Source organism: Anoplophora glabripennis, unplaced genomic scaffold (genome assembly GCF_000390285.2).
Source record: "Anoplophora glabripennis isolate ALB-LARVAE unplaced genomic scaffold, Agla_2.0 scaffold325, whole genome shotgun sequence".
Classification (NCBI taxonomy): domain Eukaryota; kingdom Metazoa; phylum Arthropoda; class Insecta; order Coleoptera; family Cerambycidae; genus Anoplophora; species Anoplophora glabripennis.
This window is the reverse complement of record NW_019416633.1, coordinates 523,729-550,599: the sequence shown is the minus strand read 5'-3', so window position 1 is coordinate 550,599 and position 26,871 is coordinate 523,729. Positions and strand designations below refer to the sequence as shown.

At 32.2% G+C, this 26,871-nt stretch overlaps 1 protein-coding gene across 1 annotated transcript in view; it reads left to right on the top strand.

The window, feature by feature from the left end:
• Positions 1-26,871, top strand: part of LOC108907106 (homeobox protein goosecoid-like) — a 72,133-nt gene that overhangs the window by 484 nt on the left and 44,778 nt on the right. Inside the window, exons 2-3 of the mRNA XM_023455129.1 lie at positions 4,642-5,033; positions 21,366-21,619. Coding sequence (XP_023310897.1) covers positions 4,642-5,033; positions 21,366-21,619 — 646 coding nt within the window. The remainder of the gene's footprint in view (positions 1-4,641; positions 5,034-21,365; positions 21,620-26,871) is intronic.

The window sequence follows — 26,871 nt, the reverse complement described above, 5'->3', positions numbered from 1 at the left end:
AAAAGTGTGCGCATGTGCCGTGAAGGCTATTTACCCGTCCGATATGCCATTCCATACATAACCCTATGAATCAATAAAAAAATTGTAATTTTTAATTAAAAATCTGTGTTTTCTGTCAAAATCACTTCTTGCGTACCTATTTTGGGACACCCATAAAGCTAGCTCAAATTAATTCTAATTTTTTTTTACAAATCTCGTTAAAAGAAGTTTTTATATTAAATAATTACAGGTATTCTACAGTGTGTCAGCCAAATGGAATAAATTCAATAATAAATAAATGAGGACGTGTTCGAAAAAATGCTGGGACACGTCGATTAGTATTTTTAGTTGCGCATTTTTTTCAACCAAAACTTTTTATACAGGGTGTGTCATTTAACAGCGGTAAATACCAACTTTTTTATTTTAAATGCAACACCCTGTATATTACACAATTTTTGGATTCTTCAGAAACTTCTAGACATATTTCATGTACAATGTCCTATACCTATCTTCAACTGTTTCGGAAACATTAAGTGTTTTCAGATTTATTGCAAAAATTAACATTAAAAAAAAGAAAATTATTTGATTACAGAAATTCGCTAAAATACATTCAATACTTTTTTATAACTATAAAGTAAGCAAAAAACATTTCAGAGTACCTTTTTACTGATATGAAATGTTGCCAAGACGTTCGCGGCGAGCATTTTGGCTTTTTTACATTATCAAAAAATAAACAGTAACACTTATTCTTATTAGTTTTTGCTCCACAATTGGAAGATATTCTTCCGTTATGACAGTAGTTTACCAATTATACTGAATGAATGAAATATTTTTAAACAATGTTTTAAACAATAATTGAAATAATACAGGAGGCTATGATGAAAAATGAAAGCTCCATTGCTGACATTTTTGACGTTTAACTCTTGCTGATAAACTAGTTAGTGTTATAAAGTAAGAATCTCTGGCAGTCTTGGCAGAATATTTATCTTTACAAGAAACAATAGAAATTATTAGATTAAGGGATGAAAATTTCAGTAGGTAGTTTTTCTTCTCAAAATGTCAGATTTTGTAATTACTGCAAAGAGGCAGTATTTCCAGAAAGTTAATGTGTTTTGCGGAATTTCAAGCACCGGGTAATAGGTCCCTTCCTTTTTTATAATAACTTAAATAGTGAAGTATTTCTTCAGTTTGTAAATAATGAATTATAGGACATTATACAGGATATTCTTTTATTGGAAAGAAGAAATATTTATTTACAGTTGGATGGAGCTCCAATCTACAACACTGTCATTAATTGGCTTAATCACCAGTTTGAAAATAAGTGGATTGGGAAAAGGAGTCCAGTAGTACAATGACCACCAAGATCCCCTGATTTGTCCCCTATGGACTTTTACTTTTGGAGGTTTTATAAAACAAAAAGTTTATAAAAACAGACCAAGGAATTTGGATGACCTAAAGAATCGCATGAGACAAGCTTGTGCAGAAATTACCCCACAGCAGCTAGTAAAGTATTTTTAAATTTAAAAAGACGACTGGAAACACGTTGTTCGATTAGAAGGAGGTTTGGTGGAGGAAACTAAAATTTAATTTAGATTGTTTTGCAATTTTTTGTTTAATAACTTCGTATTTATAATTCATTACATTTTTAATTATTATTAATTTTCCTGTAGCCGCAATTAAAATTATTTATAGAGTCTGTATTTTTTCTTTGTCCGATTGGTACTTGCTTTCACTTTCATAACAATCTTTGACCTGCTTATTATAATTTTTAGTTGTCTGACTTTTCGATGTTTGGCACACCATAAAAACACTCAATAGACATTTGTCGATCAAATTTGGTATATGGGTATGATGGGTATTGGATAGCCTGGTAATATTATCTTTTTGACAAAAAAATGCCTTATTCCACTTTCTGGAAAAATTACCCTTTTAAAAAATGTAGTAGGTCAGGCTTTTGTCGCATCAATAAAATGATTACTAAAATATCACCTCCCTTCAGGGTACTATTCCACTGCCTTCTCACATTTTCAGAGGTGTTAATCTGAAAAACGGGATACATATTTATACAGGGTGTCTCGTAAGCACATGATCAAAAAGGTACTGCGACATTCTTTGGCTCAAAAGAAGACGATCTGACTTAACTTCCATTAAGAAAAAATGTCTGACTCTTCCGTTATTGATTGTCAAAGTTCTTGAAAGAAATTATATTTTTTGTAATATCTGGAGTATGTTACTATGGATTTTAATGAAACTTGTTGTGGAGTTGTTCCTAAGTAAGACTCATGTTTTGATGAAGCAACCGCATCCATCCGCCTTGGGCAAGTGGTACATTCTTGAGTGTCTTGGTACAAGAATTACCATTATCTTATTTTATAGCTGAAACCACTTAATTTTTTTCTATTGATGCATCGGTCCTCTTTCGGGATTTTCGTGCTCTTGATAAAATCTTGTAGCATTCATAGTTTTTACGCAGAAAAATGTTTTCCATTTTGTTGCGACTTAACAATATTTTAGATGTATCGCAGTAAATTTGCCCTTTTACAAGAAACGGCTTTCTCTAATAATTATGCCAACTCTTTTACCTAGGATATCAATATTGAAAGTAAAATGGTTACAATTTTAAAATCTGTCGCGACGCGACGGATTGAATATTATTTTATCTCATTAGATTTATTTTTTGTTAACGCGCAAAAATGTAAAGACGTACATAGGAAAGACATAATTCTCTTTATTGAAACTGGATGATAGTTACATAGATACGGTAGATGATGATGGAATTACAAAACATGTTCGATATGTCAGCCATTTTCTTGGATGCATAGCTGGATCCTTCAACTGAAATTTAATTAAGCCCTCCTTAACATTTCTGGATCATTCCGTATTACGTCCGTCTCGTTTTGAATCCTACGTAATTATTCTTCCTGGGATTGCACAGGAGTGGCGTAAATTATTCTTTAAGGCTCCCCATAGAAAAAAATCTAATGCCATAAAGTCGGGGGACCTGGAGGACCATTCGACAGGAAGATCTCTTCTTCCGATTCAATTGTGTGAAAAAGTATTATTTAAAAGTGCAGTTACATCTGCACTAAAGTGCGGAGGAGTACCATCGTGCATGAACTACATCTGAGCACGAAGATCGAGAGGGACATCTTCCATTAGAACCGGAAAAGTATTATTCCAAAAATTAAGATAATTTTCGCCATTCAAGCGGCGCGGCATGACATAAGGACCCAGAAGGATGTCACCGATGATCCCGGCCCAAACATTTATTTGAAATTCAACCTGAAACTCAAGAATTTACTACTTGCTCAAGGCGGATGGATGCGGTTGCTTCATCAAAACATGAGTCTTACTTAGGAACAACTCCACAACAAGTTTCATTAAAATCCATAGTAACATACTCTAGATATTACAAAAAATATATATTTTTTCAAGAACTTTGACACTCAATAGCGCAAGAGCCAGACATTTTTTCTTAATGGAAGTTAGGTCAGATCGTCTTCTTTTGAGCCAAAGAATGTCACAGTACCTATTTGATCATGTGCTTATGGGGATGGGGCACCTTGTATAATTACAGTACCTACTTATTATGTTAAGTAGGTATCTATTGTAGAATATATAATACAAATTTTCGAAATAAGGTTCAGTAATAAGAAAACTAAAACAGTTTACCATTGATTTACTTAACAGTGACAAATCAATCTTTAAATTTTATGACTTTTAGTCACTCTGATTTGAGTTTTGAGAACAAAATAGTGAAAATAGAGTTTATGAAACGTTGACTTGCCATGTAGTGCGTAGTGTTTTCATAGTGTAATCGTAATAATTTAATATGACATTAGACAAATCTATAAATTTATAAAATTAACTCCTCGACTAATCAAGGAGTTACCTATCTTTTTAAAATTCGTTCTCATATTCAGTGTTAATACCCAATTAAACATAACAATATCTTTAAATATCTATAACTTTATAGTGTTTCGTAGGTAGGTAGGTACTGAATATATTCTGATGTATTTTCAGTACTGTTTTGCAAAAACATTAATATATAATTTTTTTTAATGTAATTATTTTTACTTCGATTATTCGTTATTAATTTGATACATGTCTCTATTAATAGTCACCAGTGCTCTAACAGTTGCCTGTTAAGTAGCTAACAGAAGACGAATTGCATGTTTTTTTTTCCATGTACCTATTTAATCTACCCGTATCACATTTTTAAATCCCAGGGTATAAAAAGATTTCATATAATTCACGGCATATTCGGGTAATACCCTTAATTTAAATAACTAAATACAGCCAGATTACTAATAAACACGTCCTGCCTGATACAGAAGAATGTCCGACATAACAATAAAGCAGGCTGCACACAAAACACCCCTAATACATATCAGATTTCACTGTGACAGCTCTATTTGTACCATTTAGCACAACATACACTGAAATTCACCCCTTGTTGAGCAGTCAAACGCTTTACATTGACAGGGGTAAGCTAGGACACGACACCATTGGCGAGACGCGCTCCCTGGGTACCAATGAACGCAAGAGGGGCGTTCCGGAGCTCTCATCATTGCCGACGGTTATCACTCAGCTTCATTTCATATTTCACAAGATCCAGTGATGGTTTAAGATTAATTGTGACCGAGAGAATTCCATTCAAAGCCGCACGCTGGCTTCTCTTAAACGTGAGAGTGATCTGGACTGGTGCGACGCCAGTACGACCGATTACGTCGAAGACTACAGCGAAGAAGAGCTGAAGATGGTAGAAACGTCGTCTCAGTCGTCTCCTAGGAATGCGACGACATTGGTCCCGCAGCATTTTTTAGGGAATATGTTTCTGGGAGAGGGTTTCAAACCGGTTTATAAACATCGAAGTCCAGCGGCTACGTCTTCGTCTCCTAGTGGTAGTTCTCTGTTTACTATCGATAGTATCTTGGCACCGCGGCCCAAACCCAATTCTCCTCAGAGGCCGATGTTGCAGCATCCCTCTCTTCACTTGGGGCACATAGCTGCTGCTGCTGGAGGTTTTGGGACAACTTCTGCGGACTTTTTGGGTGAGTAGTATATAAATCAGAATATATTAATAAAATAAAAGTAAAATTATATTGCGACGGATATACATTAGGTATACTTACCGTTTTTTAATATTTAAAGAAATGTTATTAAAACCGACGGACTACTAATTTGTGCTTAATAAGTTATTTTTATTATTTTTTATTTATTCATTTGTTTATTTTATAGGCAGCTCGCTCTCATTACATTGAGCAAACTGAGTTGTAAAAATAATTCATGAAATGAAATAGGTAATAATAATAATAAGAAATACATAAACATAAATTCATAAAAAGTACATAGAAAATTATCATATTAAATACTATACATTATACATTAAATACTTTTTCTAAAGATATTTTAGAATATCAGTTAGAGTCATTAATACTCTTAATTCTCTATCAATCCGTGAATGACCGTCATACTTGGTATATCTTGTGAAAATTTATACAGAAAACAGTTTGATTCCTATGAGATTTAGGTACAATATTTTTAAAGATTTTATTTACAACAAGAAACATATACAGGGTGTCCCGTTCATGTTTCAAAAAAACTTGTGTGCAAGTTTCTTATGGGAAATTAATAGGGGTAGTTCATGTAAAGTTTTTTTCTTAGACGTCCTGTTCTAGAGATACAGTGTGTTGAAGTTGTTACTTTCCAAATGGGTTTCCTTAATTATCTTTAAATCGGCTAAAGACACAAATGTCAAAATTTGTACACGAGTAAACATCGACTGTCTGTTAAGAATAATGTGCAAACGGTTTCTTTTTGAAAAACAGTGTCGCCGATACAGGTAATTAAAGGGGTACGTACAATAGGAGAAAAAATATGTTAAAAGAAAAAATTTATTACATTTCTAAACGGTTCTGTAAACTCTATAGGATACTACAAAAAAAAGGTATACTTGTCGAAATTCGGTAGTACCTATGTACCATTTTTGAGAAAAATGAAGTTGCATTTTTTTTGCTCATATAAAGCGGCACAAGTACATTAACAAAATATTAAATTGAAAGAGGACCATTGAATGAAGACGTTTAGCTATCAACAGTATTTGCATTTAAGACTATAATTTTAATTTCTTACGCATCACATGAAACAGTTAAATTGTAAAACATTTTATTAACTAAAAAAAATTAAATTTATATTAAGTTTCAGTTTGTTGTAAACTAACATTTGAAAAAATAAATCAAAATAAACAGATTATGGTAATTAATTGTCTATTATTAACTAATTTTAGATTTTGTAAACTACTACACTACCATTACTAAAATACATAATTGTTGAATGAACTGAATTGTTGATGGACATTGATGCTTAAAAAAGTGATAAAAACAGAAAAATATTAGGAAACAGACTCGGTGACACACAGAACAAAACAGCTGCACAATTAAATAAATGTGCAAACTCGAAATACTACTGTAGATACTGAAATTTCCTTCTATGCAACTTCATTTTTCTCGAAATGGTACATGCTACCGAATTTCGACAAATATACCTTTTTTTTTGTAGTATGCTTTAGAGTTTACACAACCGTTTAGAAATGTAATAAATTTTGAATTTTAACATTTTTTTTCGATTGTACCCCTCCAATTACCTGTATCGGCGGCACTGCTTTTCAGAAAGAAAACATTTGCACATTATTCTTAACGATGTTTACTCGTGTAGAAATTTTGACATTTTTATCTTTAGCGGATTTAAAGAGAATTAAGGAAAACCATTTGGAAAGTAACAACTTCAAATCATGTATATCGAAAACAGGGCGACTAAGAAAAAAAACTTTACATGAACTACCCCTATTATTTTTCCATGAGGAAGTTGCACACAAGTTTTTTTGAAACATGAACGGGACATCCTGTATATGTTCAAGTTCTTCCAGAAAGTTCAGTACCCAAGACAAACAAAAAGAGCAAAAATTATATTGCGTATACATGTAACTTTTTATTAAAATTTTATAGTTGGCAACAAGTATATCTTAATAGAAAAGGCAATAGTCACAGTAATATTTTTTAGATTCAGGGTGTTAAAAAATATTACATCTCTCAATATCTTCTGAAGAAATGAAGGTATTGAGCTCAGATTAGACTACGAGGCATGTTTGTTTCCTTTTTCCGAGAAATTATGGTGGTATCGGAAAAATATATGTCAATTTTCAGTTATAAATTCAATTTTGCACGAATTGAACGATGATAAATGATCATTTGCATAGATTTTATCGGCTTAATATAAATCAACGTAGGTAATTACTATTTTTTGGAAACTATAACACTGTTCCTCAAAATAAGTTCAGTGTTATAAGAAAATAATCTTACATTTACACATTGTACTTACATGCTGAAAAGATGATAATAGGTGAAGGTACATAGGTATTAATGCATTCTTAATTCAATTTTGAGTGTATTTAAGATTTTAACAAAGAAATGAGCTTACGAATACAATTTTTAGTCAGAAAAACGAAAATATGTGAGAATGAGAACATATTCTGTAAAAATTACTCCATTCGTTGTTAACATTACGCTTTTCTGAGGGGAACACAAAGTTGTATACAAACAGATACCGCCGCGCTGTTTGGACTCTATTGTCAGACAACAAATACGTTTACTTAGTTTGTAATTAAGAATTGATTTTAGTTACTATTAAGTGTAGTATAAGTGTAGTATATGACATGACTCACATCAATTATTATTAGCAAGCTAACTCAAAAGTTATTCCATATAATCAAATAATTGAGCGAACATTACTCAACCAATAGAATTATTATTTTTTTATTTATAGAATTTTTTATTTTGGAATTGGGTACATCAGGAAATAAACAGTACAATACAACAATATCACAATACCTAACATCCTATTAGCCTAATAACATATATCTAGTCATATATATCATTTATCAAGCCAAAATAATGTAAAACTTGCGTTGTGAGATTCATAAATATATGAAAACTTTTTCTAATCGTGTTATAACTGCTATGACTACGCCAAAAAAAAATGAATACATTGTATGATATATGTATTTTCATCAATTTACCAGAATTATCTGAACGATATTGAAAGACAGTATGCTAGGAGAGACTAGTTATAAGAATCCAAAATCCGAGATTTATATCAATCATAAACTAGCTTGAGTTGACTAAAGTTTTCCATAATATGAGCTTTAAGTTCTCTTTTCAAAACAGATTTTTTTGAGATAGTTTTCATTGTTGTAGGTAATAAATTAAATCTGTCTCAAACTCAACACGTTAGCTTCTTTGTATAACATTTCAGTGGAGTAAATTCTGCCTTTTTTTTAGAATGATTTTTAATATACTATTTTGTAAAATCTCTAGATTATGCATTACTGATTTATATGCTCCACTCCATACAGTTATACAATAACTCATTACAGACACCACCAATACATGATAAACCATAAGAATATGCTTGATATCTATTGCATCTCTGAGTTGATAAAATTTATGTATTAGTTTCCTAAGCCGCTTAACTGTGAATTATATGTGATCTGTCCAGCGTATTATTTTAACATAATTGGGTGTGGAAAAACTGTTAATTTTGAGTGAAAATGTAATCAATTTTTTTTGTCGGTTTATTAAAAATGAAGCACTTACATACATAAATTTGTCTGTAACAAGTCTTGAATTATACCTAAGAGTATTACATAAGTATTCATTTTTTTTTAATATTGAGAAAATAATATTTGAATAAACGTACCTATACTCGGCGGCCGAAATTATAAAGAGTGACTAATACATAATATAAAAACACTATGACCATAATGCGTATAAAATATAAAATGATTTCTATACGGTTCAATATTATTTATCTTTGTGCCGCTCGCCATGCACATCGGTAGAATCTAAAATCGTGTATAGACTGAGTTACACTGAACGTCGATCTATATTTTATCTCTGTCTTTTGCACTTGGTAGGGAATAGGGAAATGCTTTTTTAGTGGGTGTAAACGGACTTGATTTGCCCGACCTGAGAAACGTCATAGCATAAGCGTAGACGAGGGGTCTAATTCCATGGCTATAATAAATTTATAAATTTAAAAAACACAACTGGGACGTTTTAAAATGCTGTAATAATTAAAATTGGTCAAAGTGCCGGTTATAGCAAACCGTAAAAAATATTAGATGTTATGTTTTATTATGTTTTTTCAATATTTTATATATCTTGTTGCCTTTTACGCAGACACGCCAATGGATTTTCATTCCCGGCACGCTTCATCCCCCTTACTAGTCCAAGAGCTAGCGATGAATCACTATCTATAATTTTGGCCGTAGAGTATAGTACTACTGAGAAAAAAAAACATTTAAACAAATGAAAAGGTGCTTATTAGTTCTTCGTTCACAAATACGATGCAATGCTGAAATACTAAACAAATCATTAAAGTGACCCTATCGTCTCCAAAATTTGACATTTCGTCATTTTACCTCATTCGTCAATTTACCCTATAACCTCCCCCTCATGATGTGATAACTAATAGTATACTTTGGAACAACAGTTGAATATGGCGTGAGTGAGACCAGATCACGAAAAAGTATTTCGATATATTCGATATAAATATTCTTAAAAGTTAGTACCTACGTAGTAGTTACTAAGTAAGTAGTAGTAGTTACTAAGTTAGGTAGTAAGTTCTTAGATGTAGTCGCACAATGTTCTTTGATACCGAAAATCTAAGTATGCAAGAGACAAGACAATATATAACCTTCATAGACAAGATTCTTAACTGATGTGATATTGCGAGAATCTAATTACTCTATGGTTTACACGCCCCAACTAACATTGAATTATATTATTTTGCGTGTCGTCTTTATCAAGCATGATGCAACCAAGAATACAATATATTTCTTTGAGAGATTACATTGTTAATAATTTCAATATGTCAGGTGTGTGTTTTTAAATTAATAATATTTAGATACTTCATTTCAAGTTTTTATACTTATTAGGTAATTATTAATTATTAGCTATTTACTAGATACTGTTGGCGTAATTGGTTTGAAGCATCTTTTCCATAGAGTAGGTAGTTGTTCCTGAGGTTAGATATCTTTTGCATTACTAAATTTTTTACATTACATTGTTTGAGGATTTTTAGGAAAATTTTTCGAATTTCGAAAAGACATTTTGATAATAACAATGAAACAAGTTTCCTTAGCATACTTATTACCAACAAAGTTCTAAAATTTAATTCAAGTTTAAGTGTGCAATGAGTAAAGTTCGGAGTTTTAGTCGGCTAGTCATAGGCGTGTTCGTCCTAAACAAATAAATAAACAGATAGGTATAAATAAAAATAAATTTGCGTACTTTATCAGCGAAAGGTCGTTTTTTACCCCTTAGCGCGTTTACGTTATTAGAATATTAAAAAACGTATACCTACACGAAGCAAACGCGAAGCCAATAACTGCCGTTATTACCGGTTTCGTACGGTGCGCTGTAGCAAAAGGCCGACGCGACGGCTATGATCATCTGAGTCCCGATCTCTAGTAATGAGAATTACAAAATGTGTTGTGATGTACTGCTGTTTTTAAGAATGATAAGAAAAAATAATGTTTTTTGAACTTTGAACTACGTACATCTATATCTAGAAGCTGTCAGGCTATTCCTATGTAAAATCGGTTACTGTATATAAAACTTTCAAGTTAAAGTTGATGCAAATACCTAAATCACGGTGTCGAAATGTTATAGAAGTAAGCAACAATTTAAAATCAATACAGATGATTCTGAGATTGGCGCCGGAGAGCAATATTTTTTAATTAATTATAAAAAATCTTCAGTATAATGAAACTATGTAGATCATGCATGAGTACGTACAATTCTTCCACAAATAAGAAGTGGATCTTATTTGTGGAAGGGCGAAATGGGCGGTGACTATTAGACGCCTTCCATTATAGCCATCTTTCTCTATCGCACGGATTTCTATGACTTTCTTTATCGCTCTCACGTAACGGCCGATGAACCATGGGGACTTTCCGACCCTGTATGTAACGTGACTGATGATGGAGAAGGATAGAAGTTCAACATTTGAAGCACGTAATTGGTTAGGGTGTTAGATCTAATTTTTATCTATCAGCTACTAAAGCAGTTTTTACGAATGCCATTAAATAATAGTAACTGTTTAATAACATAACTATAAAAGCACTTAAGTATAGAAATGTTTGCGTTCTATTTTTCGACATTTCTCCCCCTAATTTGTAACACGCTTGGTCCTTCTGTTCGCGAACTTTAGTGTGAATAATTCCGTAAATGTCTTCTCAAGACTTTTATCTCCGTTGACATATTTTGTCTTTGGACATATAGAACATGCTATAGTGAACAAACTGCAGCTTATTGGGATATGATCGTAGTTCCCGGAAGGAGATATAATGTGCCGTCCAAACTTGGCGTCGATCTTTCAAAAAACATTTACAGGGTGGAAAGTTTACAACTGATACGGCGATGAAAAGCTGGTTAAAAGCTATTTAGACTGTAAACTAACTGTGTTATGAAGCAGGAAAACTAGATATTTTATTTTATTTTATTTAATACACTGTTCAACAGGTACTACCCAATTATAGAACATGGATTTTACAGACAATAATAAAAGAAGTACATTAATTACAAACAAAATTAAAAGGAACAAAAAAATACAGACCATCGTAAAAAAAGAAGGAAAATGAATAAAATCTATACACTAAATAATACACATAAATGAAGATTAAAATTACATATTTGAAACTACCAGATATTAAAAATAAAGTATTTTTAAGTCATTATAGCTGCAATTAAAAATATTTACAGAATTTTTATTACAATTGTTGCAGATTTCTTAAAGTGGTGAGTGTTTGAGTACATTAGTATGAGGAGTTGGTAAATAAAATGTTCCGTTTTCTCTAGAGCTAAATTTAGGTATAGAAAATGAAAATTTGGTTATAAATTCCTAGCAGTCAGCCAAATTACGTAAAATTTTAAAAAGAAGGACCTGCGAAAAGTATTTCCGTCTAGTTTCAAGGGTATTAAGGGAATTTCTACTTAAAAGGCCCTCATGAGGATATCCGATATGAGGATAGTAGGCATCAGATTTAAAATTTAAAATTTTTTAAAATCGACGAATCGATCCACTGGGTGGAGACAATACGGGAGAGGCATATTCAAGTTTCGATCTAACGTAAGTAAAGTAAAGAAGCTTTATGACATCTAAGCTTGAAAAATAGGGACAGTTGCGAACTATAATTCCATATGCTTTATTAGCTTCGGAGACAACAGTATCAATATGATTATTAAATTATAGTTTTTTATCAAATACAACGCCCAGGTCTCGAAATATTTTCGGTCTTGACAAAACGTCATTATCAATGCTGTAATTAAACATAATGCGATTCAACTTGTTGGAGAAAGACATAACATTAAATTTTTCCATATTTAACATTAGCCTGTTATTATTACACCAAGATTTTATATTACATCATCGGCATAAAGAATAAAATTTACATCTATGTTGTTAACTAAATCATTAATGAATATAATGAATAGTATAGGTCCAAGAATGGAACCTTGAGGAATTCCTGATATAGCGACATACTCAATCGATTTATACCCATCAGGGAACCAACATTATGCCTCTAAAAAATCAAGGCTAACATGATTAGTTTTCGAAATATTTGAAAAAAACCGAAATTTTGGAAATCTATTTTTGTTTCATTTCAGCCTTGTTTGAGGTAATACTGAAAAAAGAAGACCACTTTCTCATGGCCACTTTTTGCCTTCTATCGAATGGCATAATCAATTTTTATATGTAACGTTTCGTCTCTCCAGGACCATCATCAACTTCATGTTTTTAAATACGACCCTAGAAATTTTATTACATTTTTTGCAAGCGTTCATGACCCCCAGTACTGTACTGCCTCAGCTAGAACTAGATTCAGACGTTTTGTCTCGAAAAATTCATCTTCAGTGTATTCGTTCCAAATTTATCTAAATTTAGATTTTATTTAAACTATTACCACCACGCATTAAAATAAAACATTATTAGAGTTTTATTCCCGTGGCCATAGTTATTTCTAGGCACCTCGAGGGCTCAAAATTTAAACAAATTCCGATCTATTTGTTTCAGGATATTCATACAAATACATCTGACATGATCTTTCACAGTTGCGGTTACAGATATAATAAATTCCGATAATATTACGCTGATCTTCATTTTCAACCTTTGCCAAGACGAAAATGTTTTTGAACATTTACGGAATTTTTTTAAATAATAATATTCAGTTGGCGTTTTGGTTGTTCATAATAAAATTAAAATTGTAATAATGTTTTAATTTTGACGCAACAACTTATTGATTTATGTATGACCAAGTTATGGTAATAGTTAATAATAATAAATGTTTTATTGTAACGCGTGGTGGTAATAGTTTAAATAACTAGAAGGATTTCACAGAGTCTAACGACACTTATAGTGTAGGATAATTCAATAAATAAAGAAATCTAAATAAAAATTTAGATAAATTTGTAACGAATACACTGAAGATGAATTTTTCGAGACAAAACGTCTGAATTTGCTTCGGGCTGACACAGTACAGTATTGGGGGTCATGAAGGCTTGCAAAAAATGTAATAAAATTTCTAGGGTCGTATTTAAAAAAATAAAGTTTTACATGTAACGTTTCGTCTCTCCAGGACCATCATCAACTTTATTTTTTTAAATACGACCCTAGAAATTTTATTACATTTTTTGCAAGCCTTCATGACCCCCATTACTGTACTGTGTCAGCCCGAAGCAAATTCAGACGTTTTGTCTCGAAAAATTCGTCTTCAGTGTATTCGTTACAAATTTATCTAAATTTTTATTTAGATTTCTTTATTTATTGAATTATCCTACACTATGATGGTCCTGGAGAGACGAAACGTTACATGTAAAAATTGATTATGCCATTCGACAGAGGGCAAAAAATTGCCGTGAGAAAAGTGTTCTTCTTTTTTCAATATCACCCCAAACAAGATGAAATGAAACAAAAACGTATTTCCAAAATTTCGATTTTTTCAAATATTTCGAAAACTAATCATGTTAGCTTTTATTTTTTAGAGGCATTTAAGCTACTTCGTAACTCTTACCGTGTAGTGAGAAGCGAATTTGTAACAGACTGTATACTGTTTTCTGTTGTCTAAATAAGATTTGAAGAAATTCATTAAGGTCCTTGATACGCCAAACATATCAAGCTTCTGGAGTAAAATTGTTGTCTATAGAATCGGCTATGAATTGCGAAACACTGATCAAGTTAGTGACAGTAAAACGTCACAAAACCATGTTGACAGGGTGTTATCACATTAGAGATGTAATAAATATAGTCATGAAGTAATATTTCAAAAACTTTACAAAAATTATTACATATAATGGAGATAGGACGAAAATTAATAATGTTAAATTTATCACCCTTTTTAAAAATCGGACACACTTTTGGACGTTTCCACAAATCAAGTAACCGACACTCAGTTAGACACAACTTGAATAATTTTTTTAAGGGCGAGAAAAAATCTGAGCTCTTATCAGAAACGCGGGAACACTATCCGGACCAGTAGTCATTTTGGGTTTAATTCTTTTTAAAGCCGAAAGAATTTCGGTTTCACTAAAGTCGCGAATATGTACGATATTATAAATATGTCAAAAAATAAGATTTAATGATGTTCCCTCGTATTTACTTTTACCCTGTCGGACATAAATTCAGTTTTACATTAAAGTACATTTGACAGATATTTTCAAATTATAAACTTCTGTTGGATTTTTTAAAGTATTAACTCTGTAATTGTCTTAAAAATCTGTGTCAATATTAGACACACAAGAAATTTTTAATGAGAGGTTGGTAGGTATAGATGAAACAAACCTACTGCTAAAAATGAACCTTATTAAATTACTTAGAAATGTCAGAAAAGTGTTTATTAATACACAAAAATGTTCGAGTACCACTGACTTATTCAAAGTTTAACGAGTCGTTTGTTGTCAAATGTTACTACATATTTATCCTAGATCTGTAAGTCACTTGTATTGGTCCTTCTTTTCTTAATATAAATGAATACTAGGCATATTTATTTCACCCTCAGTAGATTGCATTCACTGGAGGTGGAGAAAAGCGTATGGTAATACATCTGCAGTAATATCAGAAAATAGTAAAAGTTGGAGATTAAAAAAAAACATCGACTGGGCCTGCTACAGAGATGTGGCAAAGAAGGGTGCGGTGCCGTTACGGCAATGGAATAGCGGGTTTGATTCACACATTCTTTATCTGATTTGCAGCGGTTTTGCGGCGGATTGGCGAAATCACAAAAAAAAAACGATAGTAGCGGTATGAGGCACGACGTATTCTTTCTTCTACTTCCAAAATGGATCATTGATCAGAATTTGAAGAAGTACCTCCCTTTGGAGGTACGTTAGAGAGTATGGTATTTATATGCTAGGGCTAGGGGTAATCTTTTAAGTCATTGTCTGTACAAGAATATTATACTGAATTTCCTGATAGTTCACGTCCTTCTCATTCTGTTGAAATCTGGGAATATTTAAAAGAATTAGTGTATTGCAGAAGTCAATAAATTGAAAAATTATCACTTTGGACTGAAACTGTCTCACAGACTTTTAGATAAGATGGTTTTATGAATATGCGTAAATCTAAAATGTGACGAGGTCGTTATGTGTGAAGAAAGTGGCGGCAAATGGAACACTCACTATATAACAGGATTAAAAAAAATAATTTTTATATTTATTTTAGAATCCTCATGTACCAAACTCCCTTTAATTGTTCGTCACGCCGTATGTTTTTCCATAAAGCTACAAATGGGTAAAATACCTAAAGAACTCGTACCTGCGTTTACGGATCTAAGTCGGCGTAAATTCACAGTTGATCAGGCGCCAATCCTCGCCACATTACTTTAGAATCTCCATATTCTTACCGGATTTGTACAACACTTATCGATTCTCTACTTAGCTATTCTCTCCGGTCTCCAGGCGTCAATGCAGATTCAAGGATCAATTCTAACATTCCGCCTAAGGAAGCACGCAAAATAGATACAAAAGTCTTTTCTTTCTTTTATTCTTTGTTTGTGGCATATTTACCGTTGCAAATTTTTGTAACCAGCTGCGAACGCTGACTAAGGAATTTGAGCGAGTTTTGAAATCTGCAAATGTCACTTGATTTACTTAACGATCCCGGAAATGTTAAGAGACATAAAGTAGGTTAAATTACAAAACTGTTCAATGTTAAAATAATTCAGACTTTTGTAATCTAGATAATTTAAACTTTATGAAAATAATTTATGAATTAGGTCCTAGGAAGACAACCTGCCTGCAGGATACAACTGCAACTTTTTTTACATTCATTTAAATTTTATGTAAAATTACACATTGCACCATTGGTTATTTTGACGTCACAATAGGTAAAAAATTACATTATATAAGCAAAATTACACTAAGCAAGTAATTTTACACTTCTTGTGTAGTTCTCTCATAATGTAAATTTACATTATCGGTATTTACGACACGTAAAATGTAATTTTACTAAGAAATATAAAAACTACATAGTATTGTTAATAAGAAAAGGTTACGACGTATATAAGTGAAGGGAAAATAATATTAAATTAAATTAGAAAGATTTATTAATTCAGTGAATGACACATATTCTCTAGAGTAAAATATAAATTTCTTAATTATATCTAAAGACAAACCAATAATTAATTAAATAGTTTTCTTAAAATAATAATGCAACGAAAAACTTTAAATTAAGGAAGTCAGTAAAAATAAAAAAAAATATATAAAAGAGTCTCTGTAAAAAACCTCCCTATTCATTTAAAGGACATATATTTAATTTTTCACACCCTTTTTTAGTGACGTATTTTATCCTTCAATGTGTAAATTTAAAAATGAGCTACCAAATACGATTTCATACTTTCGAAAACCGTATAAAGCTTGAATTAATACTGACTGACTTCTTTAACTATGACGATTAATTAATCAAATAAGCAATGTATTTATCTAAGACAAATGAGATACATTTTCTTAGATAATAAAATATAAGGAAAAACATTCATGTATTTTCTGGGAAAAGTTTTATTGCGGTTTTCATTTATATGAAGATTTTTTTTTTGATGAATATTTTGTCCTTTTACTCTCGCGTCCAGGTGAATTTCAAGGTGGAATCTTTGGAACTGAAAATAAAATATAGTGCAAGTAAAGCAATAAGTAAAGTATCTCTTAAATAGTAAGCTGCTATCTGGATGTCTGTGTGTAAAGATTAGACAAAAAATTCAATATGGTTATTATTGATGTTTCTCGTATTTTTTTACTTTTTCATGAAGGTATATCGAGAGGTGTATATAACTGACACAAAATCATATTTATTACGTCAGTATTTATTGTGCTATATTATTATGCCACAAATTAATCTAAACATGCCTACTGAACAATTAGTACTGTTCTCTACATACACACGATAACTGTGTGATTACGTGATTAATATGATTGGTTGAGCCAAATCAGTTTATGTAAATTCACACTTTTATTCGCAAAGGACCCCGCAGGTTCCTTATGGAAAATGGCTTTCAGCCGATAGTTTTGAAACTTTGGATTTGAATAGTTCTCGAAACGTAGATTAAAAGTTATCATAGGCACTAAGCTGAGAAAATTATATTTTCCGAGATATAGTCGATGAAAGCTAGGAGTTATAGCAAAGCGAGGTATAAATTAAAGAAGACTCTTGACTTGTAAGGTGAAATGAAAAGAAGCCGTGCAATCTGTCCCAAACACATGTTCCTTACGTTATCGGGGTCACCCAATCCGAATCTGCTGTGCGGATGAGTTTCAAGGTCACATCAAGATCAAATGAAGGTCATTGTAAGATCATTATAAATGTAATATGTTCCAAATATATGTAATTATATTATAATCTTAAGTAATATTTTATTACAGCTTCAGGATATTTTTTATTATATTGTATTGCGCATTTGCAAAGTATACAGTGAGAAGTCTTAAGAGGATAACAGGTTGTAAGATGTTCCACGGCCAACCTGGTTCTGGAGTTTACTAATTAATTGGGTAGGTTAAAAAATCGATAAGTAAAAACTTTTTTATTTAACTGAAGTACATTCTTTCTTAATGTTGTACTACACACCTATCAAACATTGTTGATGAATACATATGTTTTTGACTTTACTATACATCGTAACGAATACATATTGAATCATTTTCAAATAAGAAATAATCTTGTCTGAAATAAAAGGTATAACATAAATTATAATTAAGTAATTAAATTATTAAATAATTATTTGCATTCATTGTAGTATTTAATAGCCAATCATCTGGGTACTTCACATGTGGTTGATGACGGGCATAGCCTAGTAGGTTCCTACTACTCTCGCCCCTGAGTAACACGTGCAATAATATGCTAGGATTGGACCAATGTCTTGATCACCACCATAATTATCTAAGTCTTCATCCACGTTGACATAACTAATGAATATTTGACGTCTTGCAGCATTTCGGAATCTTGAGAAAATTCGTGCTCTTAGAAGTCCTGGTTCATCTATATTTTCATCCAATTGAAATTCATCACCATTTTCTCTAAGCGCCTTCTGTATACTGTATACCCTGTATAGCATCTGTATACCCGAATGGATGGCTGATTCAGATTCAGCAACCCCGAAGTCTTCTTCAATTTATACCACGCAGTACTATAACTCCTATCTTTAGGCGATTATATTTCGAAAAATATAATTTTCTCAGCTTAGTGTCTATGACAACTTTTTATCTAAGCTTCGAGAACTATTCAAATCCAAATTTTCAGAACTATCGGCTGGAAGCCATTTTCCATAAGGAACCTGCGGGGTTAAATACAAAAAAAACACATAAAAGATTAGAAATAATACATTTTAAAATATACAAGTACAATGTGAAAGACAAGAATACACCGCCAATACAATACCGATATAAACTATATGTAAAAAACCTATGTGAATTTCTACAATTTTTTTAAGTGTATGGACGCCATTATTAAGAAAACTCTTTATTTTATCTTTGTGCAGATTTATCAGATTGTTTGTATATTTGTAGTATTTTATCCAAACTTGAAAAAAAAATGATATGAGACCGTTTACTAATTTTTTTAATAATTACTTTTAAAGGTATTCTCCAAACAGTGGTTCCCAAAGTATGTGAAGGGTCGCTATAGTTTTTGCGAAATATATTAACTTACATTTATTTTACGTGTTTAAGAAAAAACTCGTTTCTCGGAAATCAGTTTTTTTAAATATACGTGTTCTGACAATTATAGTAATTTTCAATTCCAGATTATTTCTTGGTTTCATTTTGGTGACAGACGTTAGCGACCAAATAATTTCACATAAATATAAGGTTGCAAAATTTAAACGCATCATATGACAACTTAGGACATTCCTGCTTTCTTTCAAATCAAAATTGATTTAAACTGTGAGAAAATTCTTATTTTACCCTTTCAGCAAATGTCCAAACAATTAATTTAATTGGAATTTATGCGAATTGGATACCTTGGATTTCCTAATACTATATTATTAAAGTCATCAGTCACAAGCAAATATCTGATATATGAGGGGAAAAGTTTGGGAACCACTGTTATAAAATATTTACGACGTATTTACTCATGTTTTATTTACAACTGCTATAATATTTTGAAATGAGCAACTATGAAAAACTGTTTTAATTCAAGTTTGAGTGAAAATTAATGAGAACTAGAAAGAGAACAAAAATAAAAGAAAGTAGAAAAAATAAATGTTCATCTTTCTCGCTAACGTCGCTAAATGTCTTAGAATATATATTTTCTACAGTAATATACATATAACTATGTACAGTGGTAGCGAGGCATAGTATATCTAGTAAGAAACACAAATAAATCGTCTTAAAACCTCGCGCAAGGTAAACAGAAAAGTTGTTCATAAAAAACTTTTCAAATTAAAATTACCATGAAAGTAAGCTTTTAAACACAACTCCCGCAAGATTAAAATCGCCTTAAAAATCCTGCACTTTTTAAGTTACTTTCTCTTAGTTCCCTCATGCATGGTTAAAAAGGAGGGAGGGAATATCTGCCCGCTTCCTTCCATGTACCTTTAAACCCTGAGGGTCAGTCGCTATAAAATGTTATTGTTTTATAATTTTTAAGTTCCCTGCAGCTGTGTGCTCCTGTATCGATCGATTGCAGGAATTTTATGTTAAAATTTTACTCAATCTACCCTTGATTCCTGAAGTATTATTTACTTTTAGTGGCGACTTGTAATAATAATATAATTATCAAAATCCATCCATTAAATCAGTGACATAAAAATTCTAAATTTCTAAAGATGTATTTTCTTGCTATTCACTGGTACAATGATAAAAGAAGTAAGTTTTAAAGGACCCGCATTGTTTTTATGAAAATGTGGGCTCGGTCGACTTGGCTGAATTGGCATAGAGATCTTGTCTAGTCTGCCTATGTCATAGCGATCTTGCCTTAACACTGGCTTATAGCGATGTTGCCTTGACTGGCTGGGCCATAACTATCTTGACAACTTAATAGGGCTGCAAACAGGATTCTCCTATTTCGTAATTTGATTTGACCTTCAAAGAATCTTCAAGCTTGACCTCTAGGTCATGATCAATGTTATCATCGTATGATCCCATCAAACCATAACATTTTCACCCAGAATCCTTCGTCGCCAGTGCTTATCCAGAAAATATCTCAAAATTTTATTCCAAACATTATTTGACTCTAAAATAACCTGTTACAGTCACTTTGGCCCATAACATATCTGAATGTAAAATTGTCTGCTCTATTCATTTTCGGCGTCAGAAATATATCTATTACATCTAAAATTCTAAATTGACCTTCAAATGACCTCAATGGTTGACCTTTGGGTCAAGGTCAACGTCACCATCGAACGTCCCCCTCAAAGTGCTTCCCTAAGAAGATATTGCCTTTATCAAAATGGGACGCCTTATCTACTGTTGCCAACGGCTAGTGCGGTCAGTTTGGGATTTGACACATGTAAAAAATGTTAATTAGCAACTTCTTGAAGTCATTCATTTTTTTCTTTAAACATTTCACAGAAGTTCTGATTGCAATATTCTACTCATACTATCTTGCAGCTATGCACCAACAGCAGAACTGACTCACAATGAGACCGTTATAAGTAGGAGAGGATTGATTTTCGGATCCAAGTACCAAGGAAATTTTGGGTCAGTAAAACAATAACTTACAACAATTTCAGCCAGTTTGACAGAGCCCACATTTTCATGAAGACAGTGCGGGGTCCTTTAATATTTATTAATATAATTCGGCTTAAATAAGTCAGTAACAGATTGCCTTTCATTTTCCAGCCATGGCGTACCCTGGGCTCTATCCCGGCTACGTGCACGCTTTGGCAGCTGCCTCTCAAGCTGCTTCTCTTGCTGGGGGCCCTCACCATCATCCTCAACATCAACCACCGAAAAGGAAGAGAAGGCATAGGACTATCTTCAGCGAAGAGCAGCTAGAACAGTTAGAAGCCACTTTCGAACAGACGCATTACCCAGATGTAGTCCTGAGGGAACAGTTAGCTTTAAAAGTGGATTTGAAGGAAGAACGTGTAGAGGTGAGTAAGCAGTGATTGCAAAAGTGAATCTTACATATATAAGTAGATTAGATAAAAATGCTATGTTTTACTTGTAAAATCTTTGATTAATCATGGTCTATCGGAAAAGGAAATATTTTATATATATTTTGTTTGAAATGAGACGTTACTGACACCTCGCGCCATTATTCCATGGCTAGAAATTGGCCTCAATGATTTGGGATCGAGGGGGATTATCCCTCTTTATCCTGCCTCATCTCGTGTAGGCCTGGACAGCCTTCGTAGGTGGGCCCCATCCGTCGTCTACCCCGACCGCAAATGCGGCTGGTGTAGGCGCTTTGTGGGACCTCCTTTTGTCCTGGCTGGGCCCCGCCGGCTAGGGCCCTTTCTTCTGGCGCTCTTCTTGCTTCGCCGGCTCGTCTGTGTAAACCCCGGGGGTAGTGTCATGTTTATGTGTGGTATGGTTGGGTAGGGTAGTGCGGCTATGCAGCCTGGGATGCGCTTTGCTAAGGTGGCCCTTAGCCCAGCGCGGTAGGGGAGGGGAAAGGAGGGTATGGGGGGTGTGTATGTGTGTGTGTGTGTGTCGTTGTCTTCGTTTCTTGATCCTGGCTGTCTCTGAAACAGAAAAGGTTAGCGGGCATACTGACACCTGTGTTGCTTGTAACAAAAATTGTACTAGTCATTTTGGAGCCTATATGGGTGTTTTGATATCACAAATTTATAGGGACCATAGTAGAACATGTCTTTTGTTTTTGAAGGTGTTAAACAAAATTTTTTAAAATAAAATTTTACCACGTTTTTCCAAAGAACAGTTTAATGTTTTCAAACTTGTTTTCAAGGATACTAAATGTGCTAGTGTTTTTAGTTTTTGGCCATCTCTCTCACACTGTTTTTGAGAAAAATGCCTTTGAGTGTCTGGAAGTCAACCAGCCTTAATATGCAGAATAATTGAAAATGAATCAGTCAGTCTTCAAGTAAAGCTTCCTTGTAAAGAAATAAAACCTATTTAGACAAAGTTACTTTGGTACCATTTTGCTTCGTTAAAACGTTATCAGCATCCAGAAACAATTTTTTTATTCGTTTTTAAGTAAATAAAAAATCAGTCTGTACTAAGGTAACTTGATCTATATGGGTTTATTTTCGTCCAAGGAGGCTACCCTTTAAAGTGTGGCCCATTCATTTCAGGGCACCCTATATACGAGTATTACGCAGTAAGTTTCTCTAGAAAAAAAATGGTGTGATTTAAGTGATTTTAACAAGAAAACGAGAATAACCTCATAAAACGTTACTGGGTATTTAGCACTCTCAAAAACATACTTGTAGTAAATTTCAATGCATTTCATTATTTTTTGGAAAATATATGGTTAAAATTTGATTTAAAAACATCGTATTTGTCGCCCTGCATCTCAAAAACGGAAGACGATAGGCTTCTTGGTCTATAGGGAAAAATCGTCTTATTTTTTTATGTTTTATCAGCCTTTGAGTTTATGGAGTTTCCCAAAACACTCTGTATAAAGTATTTGATGTTTACAGTATCTAAATTTACAAATGACGTCGGGAAGTTGTCAATTGCAACAATCCACGTAACAGGCGGGTGCAAAAACTAAAAAAATAATGTATTATTTTAAAATAATAATTTTATTAACAAAACAGCACCAACTTTAATGAAATAATACGCATTAGCAGTAAATAATTAGTTATTACAACAAAGCGAACTACAAATAATAACATAAATTAAAAAATTCCAAAGTGGCATAATATTAAATATTTTAAATTTAGAAATGAAATAAAAAATCTCAACTCAAAACTATCTAAGAAATTTTTTAATACAACACTAATTAGAATTGCAGTTACTATAAATACCTAAAGCAATAATTAGATATTTTTCTTATAAATAGGGCGCTGGTTGAACTAACGAGGTTTGTTCAGTGAATAACCAAACTTTTTCAATTACGCGATAATGGAGATATTTAGTGCAATCCGGTTGGCAGCATTATTGCGTTGCGCATAATCTTCTCTGTATAACATTTAGATAAGTTAATGACGAATTTTGAAATGTTCGATTTTCTGGAACAACTATGCAATCTAAAATTTTTTGTGAAATTGTAAAAAACTCTTACGGAAACTTTTCAACTTTTAAAACAAGCTTACGAAGATGAAGCCCCGGGTCGTACGCAATGTTATCAATGGTTTTCACTTTTTAAAAGTGGTCGTCAGTCAGTTGAAGATGATCCTCGACCTGGAGCGCTGTCGACTTCGACTGATGACTTCGACGTTCATAAAGTCAAAGATCTGGTGCGCGCAAATCGCTAATTGACTATAAGAGAAATTGCAGAAGAGGCTAGTATCTCAATTGGGTCATGCTACGAAATTTTGACTGAAAAATTGAACATGCAAAAAATAAAGTTCGGTTATTTGCTGAACAGACATTGTATTTGTATTTAGCTAAGTTTGTTTATCCCATTCCTTGTTTGTTGTTTTTGTTTTCACTTATTTTTACAAAACGGCATAGCGTTGAGCAATATGCTAAATATTTTTTAGACTTTTTTATTGATCCATTAGTATCATTAATCATTTACTGTTTCTTGAAGAACTTATTGAATAATTCTACTTCTATTCGTTCGCTAGGGCTCTATTCATTTCAGTTGCACTAAGTGTTCGATCAAAATTGACAAGTGAAACTAAGGAATCTAACTTTTAACATAAATCTGCTGATATCGGTCTCCCTTAAGATGAATTATCTTAATTTTAGTGCAGTTTTTGTTGAAAGAATCAATAAATTAATATTAAACTTAAAAATTCTTCCATATCGTCATTCATTATATTTTTCATATAGAAAAATTATTTTTATAGAGGAACATATAAGAACGTTAATAAATTAGTTACTGAAGAGCTTCCTGGAGCAGTATAAATATTTATTCAGGAAAATAATTAGATTTCTTTCACTAATTCACAAATAGGATATATGGGTTCAGGGATCGATTTTCATATTAAAGTGAAAATAGCTGTTTACTTATTTTGATCTTAATTTGCGTACAAGAAGAAGGGCTTCGACGGCATAAAGCGTGATAATAGGGAGGCTTTTATAGGCCTGAGGTTTTATTAGCTTCCCCTGACCCCCAGCAACCCCTGCTCTCTTATGTAAATAAAACGATTTACTTTTATGGTATCGCATCACATGTCTCCCTTGTTAAAAATGCTGCGTTCGCCGACTACGTGTGTTAACTTTTTGCTTATTTACATTTATTTTCTTTAGGAAGATTTATTTAGCCGCATTTAATGGCGAAATATATCTTTCATAAACACTTTCCCTTGGAAAGTTGTTTTTTTTTTTAAATTGTGTAGACGAACACTATATTTTTCATGTTCATGTTTTAATCATGACACCCTCGAATTAAATACTTTTAATATAACTTTAGCTATATAAACGTATTTCGTGTATAAAAAGCCATACTAAAAATATGCGTAAATTTAATATAATTTACTAACGATAATGTCATTGTTTCTCAGCATATCTTTATAAAGGGGTACAAATTGTAGTAATACTAGATGAGGGAGAGACAAGCCGGATTCTGAGATAATTTCGCACCCCCAGTAATTTCTTTACTTACATCATCTAAAAAAAGGTAGTAAAACTACATGTGTGAAGCATTGGCGAGTCTCTTTCAAATTTCAGTTCCTTCAATGTAATTTCTTCTATAAACAAAATAATACCATTTTGTATCAGATTGGAAGTACCCTTGTGTAGTTTTTTAAATGATATTTTAGAGGTTTATCGTATTTTGATAAAAAAATTAATAAATCTATATTATAATTTCTCCTATTTAATAAGTTTTCAGTTTCATGGCCTAGAAAAGCTAACTCATGTTCTCCTAGGAATGATGTCTAGGTATATGTAAATTTTTTAATAATTTCCTGAGTTTTGGTATCTACTTCTTTGTGTTTCTCATGAGACATACTGAGATAATCGTCTAGATCTAGAACATTTTAAATTCGTCTCCAAATGTTTTCTCTTTAATTGTAGCCTGAGTTTTATTAGCTGACACAAAATGTTTAAATCGGAAAATCCATTCCATTTCAACGGAAAATAATAGACCAATACTATGAAAGATTTTTTGTCGTAACCATTCACGTTTTTATATTTACCGGTTAGAAAATGTCTAAGGTAGAACTCAGTTTGTTTGGTTAAATTTAATAGTTTAGAAATTAGACTNCCCCACCCAGTAATTTCTTTACTATTACATCATCATCTAAAAAAAGTAGTAAAACTACATGTGTGAAGCATTGGCGAGTCTTGAGCTGTTAAAAATAAGTGTTCTCTTTCAAATTTCAGTTCCTTCAATGTAATTTCTTCTATAAACAAAATAATACCATTTTGTATCAGATTGGAAGTACCTTTGTGTAGTTTTATAAATGATATTTTAGAGGTTTATCGTATTTTGATAACAAATTTAATAAATCTATATTATAATTTCTCCTATTTAATAAGTTTTCAGTTTCATGGCCTAGAAAAGCTAACTCATGTTCTCCTAGGAATGATGTCTAGGTATATGTAAATTTTTTAATAATTTCCTGAGTTTTGGTATCTACTTCTTTGTGTTTCTCATGAGACATACTGAGATAATCGTCTAGATCTAGAACATTTTAAATTCGTCTCCAAATGTTTTCTCTTTAATTGTAGCCTGAGTTTTATTAGCTGACACAAAATGTTTAAATCGGAAAATCCATTCCATTTCAACGGAAAATAATAGACCAATACTATGAAAGATTTTTTGTCGTAACCATTCACGTTTTTATATTTACCGGTTAGAAAATGTTTAAGGTAGAACTCAGTTTGTTTGGTTAAATTTAATTGTTTGGAAGTTAGTCTACCTTTTAAATTTTTGATATGTAAAAATATACAGGGTGTTCCATTTAACTTAACAAAGTTAACATCCGCGGCCATTTCGTTTGGACTTCATTTGTTTTTCTACTATCATTTTAAAAAAATTCATAAAAAATCGTGCAACTTTTATATTTCACATTTTTTTATAACTCTTAAAACAAAAAAGCTAAAGGGGGTCAAAATATAGTGAATCCTGTACATTGAAAACTTCAGTAAAATCAATTCTCATTTACAACCTTAACCCACTCATATTTACGTACCTCTATCTATTGATAAATTAGAGCAAAATAATCGGCTTTCTTCTACGACTTGTTAAACGAACGCCTAACATTATCATTGTGTTTCGGCTTTTACTTTTAATTCTTGCAATATCACTGTTACTGTATTA